Source organism: Somniosus microcephalus, unplaced genomic scaffold (assembly GCF_052327205.1).
Source record: "Somniosus microcephalus isolate GS21.2 unplaced genomic scaffold, FLI_Smic_1.0 scaffold153, whole genome shotgun sequence".
NCBI lineage: Eukaryota > Metazoa > Chordata > Chondrichthyes > Squaliformes > Somniosidae > Somniosus > Somniosus microcephalus.
This window is the reverse complement of record NW_028225340.1, coordinates 126,782-148,120: the sequence shown is the minus strand read 5'-3', so window position 1 is coordinate 148,120 and position 21,339 is coordinate 126,782. Positions and strand designations below refer to the sequence as shown.

Genomic DNA, 21,339 nt, shown 5'->3' with positions numbered 1-21,339 from the left:
CTTCTGGAAAGTTCGTTTACATTCGTCATTCCACTTCCATGGTACCCCCGTTTGCAGTAGGGTGTAGTACTGTAGACAAATTCGGCAAGAACTTATGGTAGTAGTTCACCAGCCCGAGGAACGACCTCAGTTGTGACACATTTTCCAGTGCTGGAGCCTTGACTACTGCCGCAATCTTTTCAGGGGACTTATGTAACCCCTCTTCATCAATAACGTGGCCACAATACGAGATCTGCTTCTGGAAAAACTCGCATTTCTGGCGATTAGCTCGGAGCCCATATTCCTTCAATCTAGTGAGCACCTGCTCCAGGTTGGCGAGGTGATCACTGTCATTTTCGCCCGTGATCAGGATTTCGTCCAAATAACACTGGGTCCCTGGAATCCCTTGCAGGACTTGATCCATTGCCCTTTGCCAAATAGCCGGAGCTGATGCTACCCCGAACACCAGCCAGTTGTATTGGTAGAGACCTTTATGAGTGTTGATCGTGAGGTACTGTTTCGAGGCTTCTTCTACCTCCATTTGCAGGTACGCCTGGGCCAGATCAATCTTCGTGAAGCGTTTTCCTCCAGATAGCGAGGCGACAATATCTTCAAACCGTGGAAGTGGATATTGTACCGTCTGAAGGACTGGGTTCACTGTCTCCTTAAAGTCCCCACAGATGCAAACCTTCTTTGGTTCCCCAGGCGTATTACTCAACGACCTCTTCATTACAGGAACGATGGGTGCAGCCCACTCGCTCCAATCCACTTTGGACAGTACTCCAGAATGTTCCAAACCTTCCAGCCCCGCTTCGACGGCTGGGCGGATCGCATAAGGCACCGGAATGGCCTTAAAAACTTTGGGATTGCATTTTCCTCTATTTTGATCGTCGCTGTTATGCCTTTTAGTGTTCCGAGTCCCTCCTGGAACACTTCTTGTGCGTCATTTAGCATTTTTGACAGTCGTCCAGGTGTGACGTCATCATCCTTTTTGGCATCTACCGTCAGTGCTTGTGTGGAATGCCAATCTAACTGTATCTTCCGGATCCATTCACATCCTAGTAGTGGTTGTCCTCCATCTGGCAATACATATAGGTCCATTTTTGGTGTTTCCTTGCCGTTATATATAACGTTCACCCTTATTTTTCCTTTGGGGTAGACTTTTTGCCACGTGTACATCTTCAAGACAATCTCTGTATCTCTCAAGGGTATATGTGTGAATAGCCGCTGGTAGTCCCTTCGGTTTATGACTGTTAGGGCTGATTCTGTGTCCAATTCCATTTTCACTTGGACTCTGTCTATCTTGAGCGTGACCCAGATAGTTTGGTTATCCTCCATTTTGATTACATTGGCCCAGAAATTCGAGTCGGGGGCTTGCCGCGCGTGTAAGCCCCCGATCTGCACTTACCCGACGCGCCGGCCGTTGAGCTTCAGGGACGCCTGGAATTGCTGTTTTAAAATGTTGACTCCCGGGCAGCGTATGACGTCACGCCGCCCAGGAGTGCAGCCAGCGCGAAGCCTGTAGCACGCTGTGCAACTGAGACACGCCCCTTGAGGTCTCAGTTTAACAGGACACGCCCCCAATGTTTCTGCCAAGCTGCTAAGCATTTTTACATGCAAAGCAGCAGTTTAAATAGGTTTTTGGAAGTTTTTTGAAGCTTTTGGTAACTTTTATAAACTTTTAAAAACGTTTACATTATTTTGAAGAATCTGAAGTAGTTTTAAACAGAATTAAAGCAATTTAAAGACTTTTAAAAGCCCTAAAAAAAATTTTTAATTCCATTTATTTATTTAGCAATGTCGTCATCATACGTGTCTTCACACTGTTCCCTTTGGGGAACTGTATGAAGTGGTGGAAGGATTTATGGCCATGATTAATGCTCATTCCGTGACCGTAACCATCTTTGAACCAGCCATTAGGGTGGTTAGTCCTATGGCGGGAGGGTTTTACGGGCTCCCACAAGCTATACAAGGAGGGGGGCCACCCACACCCACGGATGCAAATATCCCACTGGATGTCAACCCAGAATTTAGAGCCAGAGCTCCGACTCCACTTGCCGGGACTGTCTGGAGTGGGGTTTGTAACCCTACCCCGTCTGGCCCAGCGGCGGGGATCCTACCGCTATGCCAAAGGCCCAATCCCATTAGCAACGTGAAATGGCTGGAATGAGCACAATTCACGGCATTAAAAGAACTCACAATTGAACTGATGATGACCTCAGCAATCTCCTCAACGAGGTGGACGTGCAGCGCCTGCTCATCATTGGTAATGAGGAGTCAAAGGCGCCGCAAAAAGGACAGATGATAGCTTGGGCTTTCAAGTGGCAGCATAGGGCTCCAGTCACGGGGAGGGAAAAGGCGCAGGAAACGTATGGGTGTCACCTTTTGCACGGAGTGGGCCTTTTGCGTAGCGGTAAGCATCCCCGCCGCTGAGCCAGAAGGAGTAGGGTTTCGAACCACGCTCCAGACAGTCCCGGCAAGTGGAGTCGGAGCTCCAACTATAAATTCTGGGTGGACATCCAGCGGGATACTTGCATCCGCGGGTGTGGGTGCCCCCCCGCCTCAGATGGGTTGTGGGAGCCCGTAAAACTCTCACGCCATAGGACTAACCACCCTAATGGCTGGTATGAAGATGGTTATGGTCACGGAAGGAGTGTTAACGTGGCCAGAAATCCTTCCACCACTTCATACAGTTCCCGAAAGGGAACAGTGTGAGGATACGTACGACGATGACCTCTTGCGCAATGCACCTCCTTGGACCCTCAGTCACAGATGCGAGGGGGCAAATCATGCAATTGTTAAATTTTTCATTTTATTGACATGTAAAATGTTGGCCCAGTAATTCCCTTCCAAACGCGCGAGTACGGTCGGGGTACTTACGCGTCTGGCCGGAGGAAATGCCGGTTTTCAGCATGCACAGCGCATGCGGGGAAAACCAGCATTTCCTGTCCTCTGAACGAAGGGGTTCAGAGGCAGAATGTGTGCGACTGTACAGGCAGCGCGTGCGCAGTAAAATTCGCCGCTTTCATTCATGCTTTCAGTGAGGTCAAGTCCTTACAACTTACACATGAAAAAAGCATGAGTACAGTTGCTCCAGAGGCTGCGGAGGAAGATATTTCTTATCGTGGAGCTTCTTAAAGGCAATATTTTTGTTTGGGAAAGGGAGGAAAGTTATTTTAAGAAATGCTGAGGTAAGTTTTAAAGTTTATTTTCGTTTTTTAAAACGGATTTTCAGTACTGTAGGTACAAGGATCAATTGTGGCTATGTGAATTGAATTTTCTGTGTTTATTAAATGTGAAAATGTCTCCAACATTTTTAAGAAAGAAACTTTTCATCAGTAATATATTCTTTTAAGTAATTATGTATGTATGTCTGTATATATTCCTTTGCGTGTATGTATATATTCCTTTACTTATGTGTATGAATGTATGTATTTAATTATGACTTTCAGAGAAAGTAACTTATTGGAAAATCATAATTAAAAACATACATTCATACACATAAGTAAAGGAATATAAAACATACATACATATATGTAAAGGAATATATGCGGACATACATACATAATTACTTATTACTGATGAAAAGTTTCTTTCTTAAAAGTGTTGGAAATGTTACATTACTCATTTTAGAACACTCATTCTCACATTCAAATCACACAGCCACAATTGCTCCTTCTCCCTACCGTACTGAAAACCCGCTTAAAAAAAAAAATTTAAACTTTAAAACTAACCTCAGCATTTCTTAAAATAATTTTCCTCCCTTTCCCAAACAAAAATATTGCCTTTCAGAAGCTCCACGATAAAATATATCTTCCTCCGCAGCCTTGGAGCAACTTTACACATGCTTTTTTCAAGTGTAACTTGTAAGAACTTACCCTCACTGAATCCATGAATGAAATCGACGAATTTCACTGCACATGCGCTGCCTGTGCAGTCGCACGCGCTGTGCCTATGAACCCCTTCGTTCTGAGGACTGGAAATGCCGGCGTTCCCCGCATGCGCTGTGCATGCTGAACACGGGCATTTCCTCCGGCCAGATGCGTGAGTACCCCGACCGTACTCACGCATTTGGACACGAATTTCTGGCCCAATATGTTGTTTCAGACAACCCAGCTCCTTGCTTCCGGAGTATGTATCACTTTCCTGTTCATCTGAACTACTCTCCGTCACCTTATGTACCTTCTTGTACTTCTCCTGTGGAGATTTCTTGCTGCTGGTTTTCTTTCCCAACCTGCAGACTCTTGCTAAGTGTCCTACTTTTCCACACTGTCTGCACACTTGATCCTTGAACCAACAATCCTTTTGGTCGTGTGTTGTTCTTCTGCAGTGATAGCACTTCACTGCTCCGTATGACATTTCATTTGTGCCATATTCTTGCGGTCTCCGTTGTATCTCTGCTGTGCCCCGTGCGGCTGCTTCGTGTGATACTGCCATGCTGAAAGTCTTGTCCAGCGTAAGATCCTTTTCTGATAGAAGCCGTTTCTGGGATCCTTCACTTTGAAGCCCACACACAAACTTGTCCCTTAAAGTATCTGTGAGTCCCGTTCCAAACTGGCAGTGTTTCGATAGCTTGCACAGTTCCATTAAATACTCAGCATTACTTTCATCTTTATGCTGGTTCCTTTTGTGAAACTTAAATCTTTCTGCTATCAGCAGCGGTGTGGGGTTTAAGTGGTCCTGTAGGATTGACACTATGCTTTCAAAATCCTTTTCCACTGGCTTCTCTGGGGTTACTAGGTTTCGCAGTAAGCCATACATTTTTGCACCCATGGAATTCAACAATACCAGTGCTTTCCTGGCATCTGGCACTTCATTCGCCTTGCAGTACACTTCTATGCGTTCGACATATGTCGCCCAATCTTCGACTTCATTGTCAAATGCTGTGACACTGCCAATCTTCGGCATCCCTGGGTGAGATTAGGCTGGCTAAAAATGGCATCTCCCGTGCTCTCCCTTCTTCTCTGCTGTGGCTCAAAATGGCATCTCCCATGCTTTCCTTTCTTCCCGCGCTCTCCCTTCTTCTCCACTGTGGCTCAAAATGGCGTCTGCCGCACTCTTCCTTCTTCTCCGCTGTGGCTCAAGAAAAATGGTGTCTCCCGCGCTCTCCCTTCTTCTGTGCTGTGGCTCAAATGGCGTCTCCCGCACTTACTTTCTTCCCCGCGGACGCTGCTCAGCCCTTGAACACCAGCTGCGCTCTGCGCATTTTTCCTGCATGCCTCTCTCATTGACGCCGCTCGGTCCTGAACATCGGCAGTGCGCTCTGCGCGTTTTTCCTGTGCGCCTCTCTCATTGATGCTGCTCGTTCCTGAACACCGGCTGCACCCTGTGCGCTTTACCCTCTCTCTCTTCTCCCATCGAGGCTGCTCGGTCTTGAACACCGGTTGCGCCCTGTGCGCTCTACCATCTCTCTTATCCCGTCGATGCTGCTCGGCCTTTTTCTGTGCCATCGGTCGGTTCTAGCCGCCGCTGTCTAGGAAGGGTCTGCGCCGTACCTGTTGCCAGCCCGTTTTGCTGGACCACCGTGGCTGGAGAACCAAGCACAGCTCTCAACAGCCTCCTCTGCGATGCTCAAGTCTCCGCTGGATGGTCGATGCCTGTACTTCTGGACTCGGCCTTCTTCTTGCACTCTTCTCCAGGAGCGAATCCGTGGGAGGTGATGCAGAGTTACAGGTAGGTTCGAATCGACTCATCACCAATGTTAGATCCGTGTATCTTGATGTTGAGTGTCCTTCAATAATTGGACAGCGACTGCAGGGGAACAATCAACAGGTGTTTACTGAATGAGGGTTATTCTAAAACTAACAGTACAGATCCCTACACAGGGTTTATATACAGGTGTGATCACTGCCAGTACTACAGTATACAGGAGCTGTAAAAAGTAGTTCTCCCCTTAAAGGTACATACACTACAGTCCCTTGCAGTCAGAATCAGGGGAATTTATAATGGGGAACAAAGAAATGGCAGACCAACTAAATACATAATTTGGTTCTGTCTTCAAAAAGGAGGAGACAAATAACCTCCTAGAGATGCCGGGGAACATCGGGTCTGATGAACGGGAGGAACTGAAAGAAATCAGTATTTGTAGGGAAATGGTGTTAGGGAAATTGATGGGATTGAAGGCCGATAAATCCCCAGGGCCTGATAATTTACATCCTAGGGGACTGAAGGAAGTGGCCCTAGAAATTGTAGATGCATTGCTGATCATCTTCCAACATTCGATGGAATCTGGAACAGGACCCATGGATTGGAGGGTAGCTAATGTTACCCCACTATTCAAAAACGGTGGTAGAGAGAAAACGGGGAATTACAGACCGGTAGTGGGGAAAATGTTAGTGTACATTATAAAAGATGTAATAGCAGAGCACTTGGAAAACAGTGACAGGATCGGACAAAGTCAACATGGATTCACAAAAGGTAATCATGCTTGACTAATCTACTGGAATTTTTTGAGGATGTAACTGGTAAAATAGATAAAGGGGAACCAGTGGATGTGGTGTATCTGATCTTTCAGAAGGCCTTCTATAAGGTCCGCATAAGAGATTAGCGTGTAAAGTTAAGGCACATGGGATTGGTGGCAAGGTATTGACTTGGATAGAGAACTGGTTGGCAGACAGAAAGCAAAGAGTTGGAATAAATGGGGTCTTTTTCCGAGTGGCAGGCAGTGACTAATGGGGTGCCGCAGGGATTGGTCCTTGGAACCCAGCGATTCACAATATATATTAATGATCTAGACAAGGGAACTAGATGTAACATCTCCAAATTTGCAGATGACACAAGGCTGGGTGGGAGTGTGTGCTGTGAGGAAGATGTCAAGAAACTCCAGGATGATTTGTACATGTTGGGTGATTGGGCAGGAACATGGCAGATGCAATATAACGTGGATAAATGTGAGGTTCTCCACTTTGGTGGCAAAAACAGGAAGGCAGATTATTATCTAAATGGCAATAGATTGGGTGAAGGGGAAGTGTCCTTGTGCACCAGTCGCTGAAGGTTAGCATGCAGGTGCAGCAGGCAGTTAAGAAGGGAAATGGTATGTTGGCCTTCATTGCGAGAGGGTTTGAGTACACGAACAAGGATGTCTTGCTGCAGTTGTACAGGGCCTTGGTGAGACCACACCTTGAGTATTGTGTGCAGTTTTGGTCGCCTTATCTGAGGAAGGATGTTCTTGCCATGGAAAGAGTTCAGCGAAGATTCACCAGGCTGATACCTGGGATGGCAGGAATGACGTATGAGGAGAGATTGGGTCAATTGGGCTTGTACTCGCTGGAATTTAGAAGAATGAGAGGTGATCTCATTGAAACTTATAAAATTCTGACAGGGCTGGACAGACCAGATGCAGGAAAGATGTTCCCGTTGGTCGGGGGAGTGCAGAACCAGGGGTCACAGTCTAAGGATAAGGGGTAGGTCATTTAGGACAGAGATGAGAAGGAATTTCTTCACTCAGAGAGTGGTGAACCTGTGCAACTCTCTACCACAGAAGGCAGTGGAGGCCAGTTCATTAAATTTATTCAAGAAGGAGTTGGATATATTTCTTAAGGCTAAAGGGATCAAGGGATATGGGGTGAAAGCATTGACCGGGTACTGAAATTGGATGATCAGCCATGATCGCATTGAATGGCGGAGCAGGCTCGAGGGGCCGAATGGCCTACTCCTACACCTATCTTCTATGTTTCTATGTTAAGTGTACAGATATCTCGCTGAGAGAGAGGGATAGAGAGAGACCCGTCAGTGTACAGATATCTCCCTGAGGGAGAGGGACTGAGAGACACCAGTCAGTGTACAGATATGTCCCTGAGGGAGATGGAATGAGAGATACCAGTCAGTGTACAGATATCTCGCTGAGGGACAGGAGACTGAAAAACGCCAATCAGTGTACAGATATTTCCCTGATGGAGATGGACTGAGAGGCTCCTGTCAGTGTACAGATATCTCCCTGAGGGAGAGGGACTGAGAGACACCAGTCAGTGTACAGATATGTCCCTGAGGGAGAGTAGACTGAGAGACACCAGTCAGTCAACAGAAAAGTCACTGTGAAAGACGGGACTGAGAGACACCAGTCAGTGTACAGATATCGTCCTGAGGGAGAGAGGCTGGGAGACACCAGCCAGTTTACAGATAGCTCCCTGAGAGAAAGGGGAACTGAGAGATACCAGTCAGTGTGCAGGTATCGCACTGGGAGAGTGGGGATTGAGAAACACCAGTGAGTGTACAGAAAGCTCCATGAGAGAGAGGGACTGAGGGACAATCAGTGTACAGATGTCTCACTGAGGGAGCCGGGAACTGAGAAACACTAGTCAGTGTACAGATATCTCCCTGAGGGACATGGGACCGAGAGACACCAGTCAGTGTACCGATATCTCACTGAGGGAGAGGGACTGAGAGAAACCAGTCAGTGTACACATATTTCCCTGAGGGAGAGGGACTGAGAGACACCAGTCAGTGTACAGATATCACCCTGAGAGAGAGAGAGTGAAAGAGACACCAGTCAGTGTACAGATATCTCCCTGAGGGAGAAGTGACTGAGAGACACCAGTCAGTGTACAGATATCTCCCTGAGAGAGAGAGAGTGAAAGAGACACCAGTCAGTGTACAGATATCTCCCTGAGGGAGAAGTGACTGAGAGACACCAGTCAGTGTACAGATATCTCCCTGAGAGAGAGAGAGTGAAAGAGACACCAGTCAGTGTACAGATATCTCCCTGAGGGAGAAGTGACTGAGAGGCAACAGTCAGTTTACAGAAATCTCCCTGAGAGAGAGGGGCTGAGAGAAACTGTGATATCCGAGTAGTAAGGTCAGAAACTGTGATAAGCAAGATATAAGCAACAAAATCCAACTGTTTAATTCTACAGTGTAGCAGAGAAACATCTCTTACAGGCTGCAAGCAAAACACAGCATTTCTTACTGCACGATGCAAGATGGAGGATTCGCCTCTGAGTCATACCCACAATGCAATGACACTTTACCTTAAAAACTGGTGAATGTCATAGAGTCATAGAGTTTTACAGCACAGAAAGAGGCCCTTCGGCCCATCGTGTCTGCGCCGCCCATCCATCCCTGTCCAGTCTAATCACATTTTCCAGCATTTGGTCCATAGCCTTGTATGCAATGGCATTTCAAGTGCTCATCCAAATGCTTCTTGAATGTTGTGAGGGTTCCTGCCTCCACCACCCTTTCAGGCATTGAGTTCCACATTCCAACCACCCTCTGGGTGAAAAAGTTCCTCCTCAAATCCCCTCTAAATCTCCTGCCCCTTACCCTGAATCTATGCCCCCTTGTTATTGACCCCCCCACTAAGGGGAAAAGTTCCTCTTTATCTACCCTATCTATGCCCCTCATTATTTTGTACACCTCAATCAGGTCCCCCCTCAGCCTTCTCTGCTCCAAGGAAAACAACTCCAGCCTGTCCAGCCTCTCTTCATAGCTGAGGCGCTCCATCCCAGGTAGCATCCTGGTGAATCTTCTCTGCACCCTCTCCAAAGCAATCACATCCTTCCTATAGTGAGGCGACCAGAACTGCACACAGTACTCCAGCTGTGGCCTCACCAGCGTTTTGTACAGTTCCATCATAACCTCCCTGCTCTTATATTCTATGCCTCGGCTAATGAAGGCAAGTATCCCATATGCCTTTTTAACCACCTTATCTACCTGCTCCGCTGCCTTCAGGGATCTATGTACATGTACACCAAGGTCCCTCTGACCCTCTGTACTTCCTAGGGTCCTACCACTCATTGTGTATTCCCTTGCCTTATTTGTCCGTCCAAAATGCATCACCTCGCACTTTTCAGGGTTAAATTCCATTTGCCACTTTTCCGCCCATCTGACCAACCCGTTTATATCGTCCTGTAGCCGGAGGCTTTCCTCCTCGCAATTTACCACCCCACTAATGTGATCCCTTAGTATTTGGCATTACATCCCAGATTACTATATCCCCACCCTCTTAAGTTTACATTAATTTCTTAACAACATTCTTAAAAAGTCCTATAAGGAACTTCTTTAACGATAGTCCATACTGAACGAATATAGCAGGTCATTATCAATCTCTCTGGCAGCTTGTGTGCCCTTGGTGAACGTCTTACAGTCAAGTCCCTGCTTGGTTGTGGTAGAGCCACCTGCTGCTCCTGAGCATTACTCAGAGTATCTGACTCTGCTACGATGGTTTCCTCTTGATGAAGGGGTCCAGGTGGAACTGGCTCTGTTCGTGGTGGTGGTACCACAGGTGCATTTGGATAACTGGGGGCCAACTTGTCCTCCGACATTTTCTCTGGAACCTGCAGTTCGATTTCCCCTTGTCTGGTCAGTATCTGATCTACATGTCTGTGTACTACCTGAGCAGTTCCCACCATGATCGTATATGATACTGGACCGGTCATTGAGTCTATGACACCAGGAATCCATTTTGGACCATAACTGAAATTCCTGGTAAGGACCGCATCTCCTTCTCCAAAACTGCGGCTCTTTGTCCTTCTCTCATGGTTCTCCTTTTGTTTGATTTGTCGGTTTTCCACCTTCCTTTTTAGGTCTGGGTGAACCAGGTCAAGAGTGGAGCGTAGTCGACGTCCTAACAACAGCTCAGCAGGAGAGAGTCCTGTGGTAGATTGAGGTATTATTCTGTAGCTGAACAGAACTCGTGACACTTTGGTTGCCAAACTCGCTTCTGCACTTTTTTTCATCATCTCCTTAAATGTTCGGCTCTCTCCGCAAGTCCATTTGAAGATGGATGATATGGAGCTGAGGTGACGTGCACTATGCCATTGATTCTCTTGAACTCTTTTGTTTCTGTACTCACAAAACACGTGGCATTGTCACTTACTATGATCTCCGGTAGCCCTTGATTACTAAAACTCCTACGTAGGCAGTCTATAGTAACAGTAGATGAAGCAGAATTTACAGGAGACACATCCATCCATTTGGAATGTGCATCAATGATTATGAGAAACATCTTTCCCATGAATGGACCCGCATAATCTACATGTAATCTTCTCCATGGTTTATCCGGCCACTCCCAGGGGTGGAGTGGAGCTGCTGCTGGTGTCTTCCTGTGTACTTGCCAAGTGCTGCATGTCTTGACTAGATTTTCTATCTCCTCATCTAGCTTTGGCCACCACAAATAACTCCTTGCCAAGGCTTTCATACGCGAAACTCCAGGATGACACTGATGTAGTTGCCCTAGGATAGACTGTCGTGCTGGCTGTGGAATAATCACTCGTGCTCCCCACAACACGCAACCATCCTGCACACTCAGCTCTGTTTTCCTGACACTGTAAGGTGTGAAATCAGTCCCTTCTGGATGCTGTGGCCAACCCCTCATCACATACTCTCGGACTCTAGACAGTACTGGATCTTTACCGGTCCATGTCCTTACTTGTTCAGCGGTCACAATTGCCGTGTCCGTGTCCTCCAACATCAAAACTCTGTCCTCTGGAGCTGCACAGATAGGTGTACCTGGCAGTGGAAGATGGCTCAAGGCATCTGCGTTCCCATGGTACTTGCCCGCCTTGTAAACGATGACATACTTATATGCCCTCAACGTCACTGCCCACCTCTGGATCTGGGGTGACACCATCTGTGGTACTGCTTTCATTTCATTAAAAAGAGATAGAAGAGGTTTATGATCAGTGCATATGGTGAATTTCCTGCCATATATGTACTTGTGAAACCTCTGTAACCCAAACATTATTGCTAACCCCTCTTTGTCTAGCTGGGAATAGATTATTTCCGCTGGTGTCAGAGTTCGAGACATAAACCCTATTGGTCTTTCCGTTCCATCTTCCAAGCTGTGTGAAAGAACCGCCCCCACCCCATAAGGTGAAGCACCACAAGAGAGAATGATGTCTTTCTCTGCATTGTAGTGAACCAGCACATCCGAGGACAGCATCAGTTTCTTGAACTGTTCAAATGAAACCCCCTGTTCCTCTTCCCACTGCCACTCTGTCTCCTTACGCAGAAGTTTGTGACGAGGTGCTAACACTGTTGCTAAGTTTGGTAAACATCTGTTTTAATAGTTTAGCAGCCTCAGGTAAGCCTTTAACTCAGTCACATTGGTAGGAGCTGGGGCCTCCTGCAGTGCTTGTACCTTCTCCTTGATTGGATGGAGCCCAGTGGTGTCCACTCTGTGTCCCAGGAACACGGCCTCATTCCCCAGGAAAGTGCACTTACTCCTCTTGAGCCGTAACCCAACCTTATCCAATCTTTGTAGCACCTCTCTCAGAGTGCTCAGATGCTCCTGGTTGGTTCTTCCCATCACCAGAGTATCATCCAGATAGATTGAAACATATGGGATCCCTTGCAGTACACCCTCGATAGTCGTCTGGAAAATAGCTGGACTAGATGAGATGAGACACCGAATGGTAAGCGGTTACAGGTAAACAAACCCTTGTGTGTATTTATGGTTACATACTTCTTGGATTCCTCATCTAGTGTAATCTGCAAGTAAGCATGACTCACATCCAGCTTTGTGAATGTCTCCCCTCCAGCCAGATTTGCAAAGAGATCCTCTGTTTTGGGAATAGGATACTGTTCTAGCTTAGACACCCTATTTACTGTCAATTTATAATCTCCACAGATTCTTACCGAATTGTCCGGTTTTAAAACAGGTACAATGGGAGCTGCCCATTCTGAACATTTCACGGGTTCCAGAATGTTCTCTCTCAAAAGACGCTCAAGCTCAGCCTCTACCTTCGGTTTCATGGCATACGGCACAGGTCGTTGTTTAAAAAGCCTTGGTAGTGCCTCCTTGTCTACATAAATCTTAGCTGGGGGGCCATTAAATGTGCCAAGTTCTTACTTGAACACGTTCTCATGTTCAATCAACACTTCTTGCAAAGACAACTGTTTGCCTCCCTCTATTTGATTTATTGCTCCCCAATCTAATTTAAGTTCTTGTATCCAGCCCCGACCTAACAAGTTTGGTCCAGAACCCGATACTACAACTACAGGTAGCTGTTCCACGGTGTCCCTGTGTTGCACAGTTACAGTAGCTGTACCCAATGTCACAACTCGTTCACCGGTATATATTTTAAGCTGCATAGAGCAAGACTTTAACTCTGGAACTTTTGCATGGTTCTACAATTTTGAGTACTCCTCCCTGTTCATTATGGTTATGCCGCATCCTGTATCCACTTCAAAGTTGACCTTAGAGTCATTTACTGTCAGTTGCAAAGTGATAGGATCCACTTTTGGAATGTTCTCTACCATACTATGTATTATGAACATGTCGTTATCTTTCTCAGCTTCTCCGCTGATGTGATGTGCTCCCTGTTTTTTCACTGCTATTCCTAGGTTTTGCTTTCCTCCCCCTTTTGGTTTGCTTTTGCCCTGCATGCATGTTTTATGTGTCCTTTTTTCCCACATTTGTGGCACTTTTCCTCCAGAAACCTGCATTCCCTCGCCAGGTGATCGCCATTGCATCTATAACATGCCTTTACATGCTTACGTTGTGGTTTCTGATGCATATTTAACTTGTGCACAGCAACCTCACTTGCAACTTGCTTTTTAGTAGCCCAGCCGGAACCTTGTATTTCTTTCACATCTCGGTTCCCTGTCTCTATGGCTTGAGCAAGTTCCAGTGCTTTTTCATATGTAAGCCCAGTCTCGGACAATAATCTCTTTTGCATTCGATCATCCATTATCCCGCAAATGAGCCTATCTCTCAGCATGTCTTTCAGGTTGTCCCCATAATTGCAATCATGTGCCAATTTTCTCAACACTGCTACATAGTCCAAGACAGTCTCTCCCGGTTTTCTGTTCCGTGAATTAAATTTGAAACGCTGTACAATCTCACTCGGTCTGGGATTGAATGTTCCTTCAGCAAGGCTACTAATTCAGCAAATGTACTGTCACCCGGCTTTGCAGGACTTCATAAGTTTCCCATTAAACGATACATCTGACTTCCCACGGAAGTGAGCAAAATAGCTCTCCTTTTTCCGACATCATCCATATCATTTGCTTCAAAGAAATGCATCAGCACCTCACAGTACTCATCCCAGGTCAGAGGCTGAACATCAAAAGCAGAGATCTTTCCTACAATAGCAGCCATGATCTGTTGATCCTTTATTCAGTGCTCTTTTTTTTTCTCCGTCACGATGTGATCAGTTGATCCTCGTCGCCAATATGTGATATCCGAGTAGTAAGGTCAGAAACTGAGATAAGCGAGATATAAGGAACAAAACCCAACTTTTAATTCTACGGTGTGGCAGAGAAACATCTCTTACAATCTGCAAGCAAAACACAGCATTTCTTACTGCATGATGCAAGATGGAGGATTCACCTCTGAGTCATACACACAATGCAATGCCACATTACCTTAAAAACTGGTGAATGTGATCCCTTAGTATTTGGCTCCATCTGGTGGATATCTTAAACATTACATCCCAGATTACGATAGAAACCAATCAGTGTACTGATATCTCACTGGCACTGAGAGGAGACTGACAGAAACCGGTCAGCCTACAGGTATCTCACAGAGGGAGAGTGGACTGTGAGACACCAGTCAGTGTACAGATATTTCCCTGAGGGAGAGGGACTGAGAGACTCCTGTCAGTGTACAGGTATCTCCCTGAGAGAGAGGGGACTGAGAGATACCAGTCAGTGTGCAGATATCGCCCTGGGAGAGTGGGTTTGAGAGACACCAGTAAGTGGACAGAAAGAGCCCTGAGAGAGAGGGGTCTGAGGGACACCAGTCAGTGCACAGGTATCTCCCTGATAGAGGGGGCAATGAGGGACACCAGTTAGTGTACAGATGTCACATTGTGAGAGAGAGGAAACTGAGAGACACCAGTCTGTGTACATATATCTCGCTGAGGGAGAGGGGACTGAGAGACATCCGTCAGTGTACAGACAACTCCCTGAGAGAGAGGGGACTGATAAGAGACCAGTCAGTGTACAGATATCTCCCTCAGGGAGAGGGACTGAGAGACAACAGTCTGTGTACAGCTATCTCCCTGACAGAGGGACTGAGAGACACCATTCAGTATACAGACCTGTCCCTGAGACAGTGGGACTAAGAGACACCAGTCTGTGTACAGATATCTCCCTGAGAGAGAGGGACGGAGCGACATCAGTCAGTGTACAGATATCTCCCTGAGAGAGAGGGGACTGAAAGACACCAGTCAGTGTACAGATATCTCCCTGAGTGAGAGAGTGGACTGCGAGACAACAGTCAGTGTGCAGATACATCCCTGAGGGAGAGGGGATTGAGAGACACCAGTCAGTGTACATATATATCCCTGAGGGAGAGGGACTGAGAGACACCAGTGAGTGTACAGATATCACCCTGAGAGAGAACGACCGAGAGACACCAGTCAATGCAGAGATATTTCCCTGAGAGAGAGGGACTGGGAGACACCAGTCAGTTTACAGATATCCTCCTAAGAGAGAGGGAATGAGAGACACCAGTCAGTGTACAGATATCTCCCTGAGGAAGAGGTGACTGAGAGACACCAGTCAGTGTACAGATATCTCCCTGAGAGAGAGGGACTGAGGCACACCAGTCAGTGCACAGATATCACATTGTGAGAGAGAGGAGACTGAGAGACACCAGTCAGTGTACAGATATCTCCCTGAGTGGGAGTGTGGACTGAGAGTCACAAGTCAGTGTACTGAGATATCCCTGGCTGAGAGAGTGGAATGAGACGCTCCAATCAGTGTACAGATAGCTCGCTGAGGGAGAGGAGACTAAGAGATACCAGTCAGTGTACAGATATCTCCCTGAGAGTGAGGTGACTGATAGACACCAGTCAGGGTACAGATATCTCCCTGAGAGAGAGGGGACTGAGAGACACCAGTCAGTGTATAGATATCTCCCTGTGAGAGAGGAGACTAAGAGATACCAGTCAGTGTACAGATATCTCCCTGAGAGTGAGGCGACTGATAGACACCATTAAGTGTACAGATAACTCCCTGAGAGAGAGGGACTGAGAGACACCAGTCAGTCTACAGGTATCTCGCTGAAAGAGAGGGGCTGAGAGTCAGAAGTCAGTGTACAGATACCTCCCTGAGGGAGAGGGACTGAGAGAAACGGGTCAATGTACAAATATCTCCCTGAGAGCAGGGAGACTGAAGGACACAAGTCAGTGTACAGATATCTCCCTGAGAGAGAGGAGACAGAGAGACACCACTCGGTGTACAGGTATCTCCCTGAGAGAGGGGACTGAGGGACACCAGTCAGTGTACAGATAGCACCCGGAGAGAGAGAGGGACTGAGAAACACCAGTCAGTGTACAGATATCTCCCTGAGAGAGAGGGACTGAGAGACACCAGTCAGTGTACAGATATCTCCCTGAGAGAGAGGGGACTGAGAGACACCAGTCAGTGTACAGACATCTCCCTGAGAGAGAGGGACTGAGAGACACCAGTCAGTGTACAGATATCTCCCTGAGAGAGAGGGACTGAGAGACACCAGTCAGTGTACAGATATCACCCGGAGAGAGAGAGGGACTGAGAGACACCAGTCAGTGTACAGATATCTCCCTGAGAGAGAGGGACTGAGAGACACCAGTCAGTGTACAGATATCTCCCTGAGAGAGAGGGGACTGAGAGACACCAGTCAATGTACAGATATCTCCCTGAAAGAGAGGGACTGAGAGACACCAGTCAGTGTACAGATATCTCCCTGAGAGAGGGACTGAGAGACACCAGTCAGTGTACAGATATCTCTCCGACAGAGGGGAGTGAGGGACACCAGTCAGTGTACAGATATACCCCTGAGAGAGAGAGGAACTGATAGAGTCATAGAGTTATACAGCACGGATAGGGGCCCTTCGGCACATCGTGTCCGCACCGACCTTCAAGCCCTGCCTGATCTAATCCCATATTCCAGCATTTGGTCCGTAGCCTTGTATGCTATGACATTTCAAATGCTCATCCAAATGCTTCTTGAATGTTGTGATGGTTCCTGCCTCCACAAGCCTTTCAGGCAGTGAGTTCCAGACTCCAACCACCCTCTGGGTGAAAAGGTTCTTTCTCATATCCCCTCTAAACCTCCCACCCTTAACCTTGAATCTATGCCCCCTTGTTATAGACCCCTCTACTAAGGGAAAACGCTCCTTCGTATCCATCCTATCTATGCCCCTCATAATTTTGTACACCTCAATCATGTCCCCCCTCAGCCTCCTCTGCTCCAAGGAAAACAAACCCAACCTGACCAGACTCTCCCCATAGCTGAAGCGCTCCAGCCCTGGTAACATCCTGGTGAATCTCCTCTGTACTCTCTCCAAAGCGATTACATCCTTCCTGTAGTGTGGCAACCAGAACTGCACACAGTATTCCAGCTGTGGCCTAACCAGTGTTTTATACAGCTCCATCATAACCTCCTTGCTCTTATATTCTATGCCTCAGCTAATGAAGGCAAGTATCCCATATGCCTTTTTTACCACCTTATCCACCTGTTCCGCCGCCTTCAGGGATCTATGTACTTGCACACCAAGATCCCTCTGACCCTCCGTCTCGCCTAGGGTCTTACCATTCATTGTGTATTCCCTTGCCTTGTTAGTCCCTCCAAAGTGCATCACCTCACACTTTTCAGGGTTAAATTCCATTTGCCATTGTTCCACCCATCTGACCAACCCATCTATATCGTCCTGCAGACTGAGGCTACCCTCCTCGCTATTTACCACCCTACCAATTTTTGTATCACCTGCGAACTTACTAATCATACCTTTTACATTCACATCCAAGTCGTTAATGTAGACCACAAACAGCAAGGGACCCAGCACCGATCCCTGTGGTACCCCACTGGCCACAGGCTTCCAGTCACAGAAACAACCTTCGACCATCACCCTCTGCCTTCTGCCACTAAGCCAGTTTTGTATCCAATGTGCCAAGGCACCCTGGATTCCATGGGCTCTTACCTTCTTGATCAGTCTCCTGCGCGGGACCTTATCGAAGGCCTTACTGAAATCCATGTATACCACATCCACTGCGTTACCCTCATCCACACATCTAGTCACTCCCTCAAAAAATTCAATCAAATTAGTCAGACATGATCTTCCCTTGACAAAGCCATGTTGACTATCCCTGATTAATCCTTGCCTCTCCAAGTGGAGACTAATTTTGTCCCTCAGAATTTTTTCCATTAATTTTCCTACCACTGATGTTAGGCTCACTGGCCTGTAGTTCCCCGGTTTTCCCCTACTCCCCTTCTTGAATAATGGCACTACATTAGCGGTTTTCCAGTCCTCTGGCACATCCCCTGTGGCCAGAGAGGTTCTGAATATTTGTGTAAGAGCCCCCGCAATCTCCACCTTTGCCCCACACAGCAGCCTGGGATACATTTCGTCCGGGCCTGGGGATTTATCCATTTTTAAGCCTGCTAAAACCGCCAATACCTCCTCCCTCTCGATGTTAATATGTTCGAGTAGATTACAGTCCCCCTGCCCCATTTCTATGCCTGCATCGTCCCTCTCCATAGTGAACACAGATGCAAAATATTCATTTAGAACCCCCCCTACATCTTCCGGCTCCACACAGAGATTGCCACTTTTGTCTCTAATGGGCCCTATCTTTTCCCTAGTTATCCTCTTACCCTTAATATACTTATGAAACATCTTAGGATTATCCTTTATTTTGCTCGCCAATGTTATTTCATGGCCCCACCTTGATCTCCTAATTTCTTTTTCAAGTGTCCCCCTGCACTTTTTGCACTCCTCTAGGGCTTCCTCCGTCTTTAGCCTTTTGTATCTGCCAAAAGCTCTCCTTTTTTTCCTAATCCCGTCTCGTATATCCCCTGACATCCACGGTTCCCTGTGGTTTTTGGAACCACTCTTGACCTTTACGGGAACATGTTGCCATTGTATGATCTCAATCTCCCTTCTGAAAGACTCCCATTGCTCCGATGCAGATTTTCCTACAAGTAGCTGATCCCAGTCCACTTTGGCCAGATCCTGTCTTATCCTATTAAAATCGGCCTTCCCCCAATTTAGAACCTTTATTTCTGGACCATCCCTGTCCTTTTCCATGACCACCTTAAATCTCACCGTATTATGGTCACTGTCACCAAAGTGCTCACCGACTAGCACTTCTTCCACTTGGCCGGCCACATTCCCTAGAATTAGGTCCAGTACCGCCCCCTCTCTTGTAGGACTTTCGACATGCTGGTTCAAAAAGTTCTCCTGGATGCACTTTAAGAATTTTGCATCCTCTAAGCCTTTCACACTCTGAGTATCCCAGTTTATATTGGGGAAGTTGAAATCCCCCACGACTATTACCCTATTATTTGCACATTTCCCTGAGATTTGCCAACATATCTGTTCCTCTATCTCCCCCTGACTGTTTGGGGGCCTATAGTATGCTCCCAGCAAAGTGCTTGCCCACTTTTTGTTTTTATGCTCCACCCATATGGCCTCATTAGAGGAACCTGCAAATATATCATCCCTCCTTAGGCACCAGTCAGTGTACAGATAACTCTCTGAGGGAGAGGGGACTGAGAGTCACCAGTCAGTGTTCAGACATCTCGCTGAGAGAGAGAGAGAATACTGAGAGACACCAGTCTGAGTGCAGATATCTCCCTGAGAGAGGGGACTGAGGGACTCCAGTCAGTGTAGAGAAATCTCCCTGAGAGATGGGACTGAGGGACACCATTCAGTGTGCAGATATCTTGCTGAGACAGAGTGGACTGAAAGACATCAGTCAGTGTACAGATATCTCCCTGAGACAGTGGTGACTGAGAGACATCTGTCAGTGTACAGATATTTCCCTGAGAGAGAGGGGACTGAGTGACACCAGTCAGTCTAAAGCTATCTCCCTGAGACAGAGGGGACTATGAGACATCAGTCAGTCAATAGATAAATCCCTGTGAGCGAGGGACTGAGAGACGCCAGTAAGTTTAACGTTGTCTCCCTGAGGTAGAGGGGACTGAGAGACACCAGTCAGTGTACAGATATCTCCCTGAGAGAGAGGGACTGAGAGACACCAGTCAGTGTACAGATATCTCCCTGAGAGAGAGTGACTGAGAGACACCAGTCAGTGTACAGATATCTCCCTCAGAGAGAGGGTATTGAGAGACAGCAGTCAGTGTACAGATATCTTCCTGAGAGAGGGACACTGAGAGACACCAGTCAGTGTACAGGTATCTCCCTGAGAGAGAGGGACTGAGAGACACCAGTCAGTGTACAGATATCTCCCTGACAGAGGGGGCATTGAGAGACAACTGTCAGTGTACAGATATCTGCCTGAGGGGATGGGACTGAGAGTCACCAGTAAATGTTCAGTTATGTCCCTGAGAGAGAGGGACTGAGAGACAGCATTCAGTGTACAGATACCTCCCTGAGAGAGAGGGGATTGGGAGACACCAGTCAGTGTACAGATATCTCCCTGAGAGAGAGGGACTGAGAGACACCAATCAGTGTACAGATATCTCCCTGAGAGAGGGGGGATTGAGAGACACCAGTCAGTGTACAGATATCTCCATCAGAGAGAGGGTATTGAGAGACACCAGTCAGTGTACAGATATCTCCCTGAGAGAGAGGGACTGAGAGACACCAGTCAGTGTACAGATATCTCCATCAGAGAGAGGGTATTGAGAGACACCAGTCAGTGTACAGATATCTCCCTGAGAGAGAGGGGACTGAGAGACACCAGTCAGTGTACAGATATCTCCATCAGAGAGAGGGGATTGGGAGACACCAGTCAGTGTACAGATATCTCCCTGAGAGAGAGAGACTGAGAGACACCAGTCAGTGTGCAGATATCTCCCTGAGAGAGGGGGGATTGAGAGACACCAGTCAGTGTACAGATATCTCCATCAGAGAGAGGGTATTGAGAGACACCAGTCAGTGTACAGATATCTCCCTGAGAGAGAGGGACTGAGAGACACCAGTCTGTGTACAGATATCTCCCTGGGAGAGAGGGACTGAGAGACACCAGTCTGTGTACATATATCTGGTTGAGGGAGAGGGGACTGAGAGACACCAGTAGGTGTACAGAAAACACCCCGAGGGAGAGGGGACTGAGATACACCAGTCAGTGTACAGATATCTCCCTCAGAGAGAGGGTATTGAGAGACAGCAGTCAGTGTACAGATATCTTCCTGAGAGAGGGGTACTGAGAGACAGCAGTCAGTGCACAGATATCTCCCTGGGAGAGAGGGGACTGAGAGACACCAGTCAGTGCACAGATATTCCCCTGAGAGAGGGCGGATTGAGAGACACTACATTTGTTCCGTTTCCAGCTACTGAATAACGTTTCTTTACAGCTGGCAAACAGCTTCAGGAATGAAAGACTGAAGGAGGAGAAGCTGAAGGGGTTTCAAAAATACATCGACAAGCAGGTACTTCATATTTTAACTAATCTGGGAGTGTTTGACGGGACAGTGTAGAGGCAGCTTTACTCGGTATCTAACCCGTGCTGTACCTGCCCTGTGAG

At 47.2% G+C, this 21,339-nt stretch overlaps 1 protein-coding gene across 1 annotated transcript in view; it reads left to right on the top strand.

Moving 5' to 3' along the window:
• Window positions 1-21,339, top strand: part of LOC147082183 (RING finger protein 112-like) — a 531,383-nt gene that overhangs the window by 471,105 nt on the left and 38,939 nt on the right. The window contains exon 16 of the mRNA XM_085980420.1: window positions 21,169-21,244. Coding sequence (XP_085836546.1) covers window positions 21,169-21,244 — 76 coding nt within the window. The remainder of the gene's footprint in view (window positions 1-21,168; window positions 21,245-21,339) is intronic.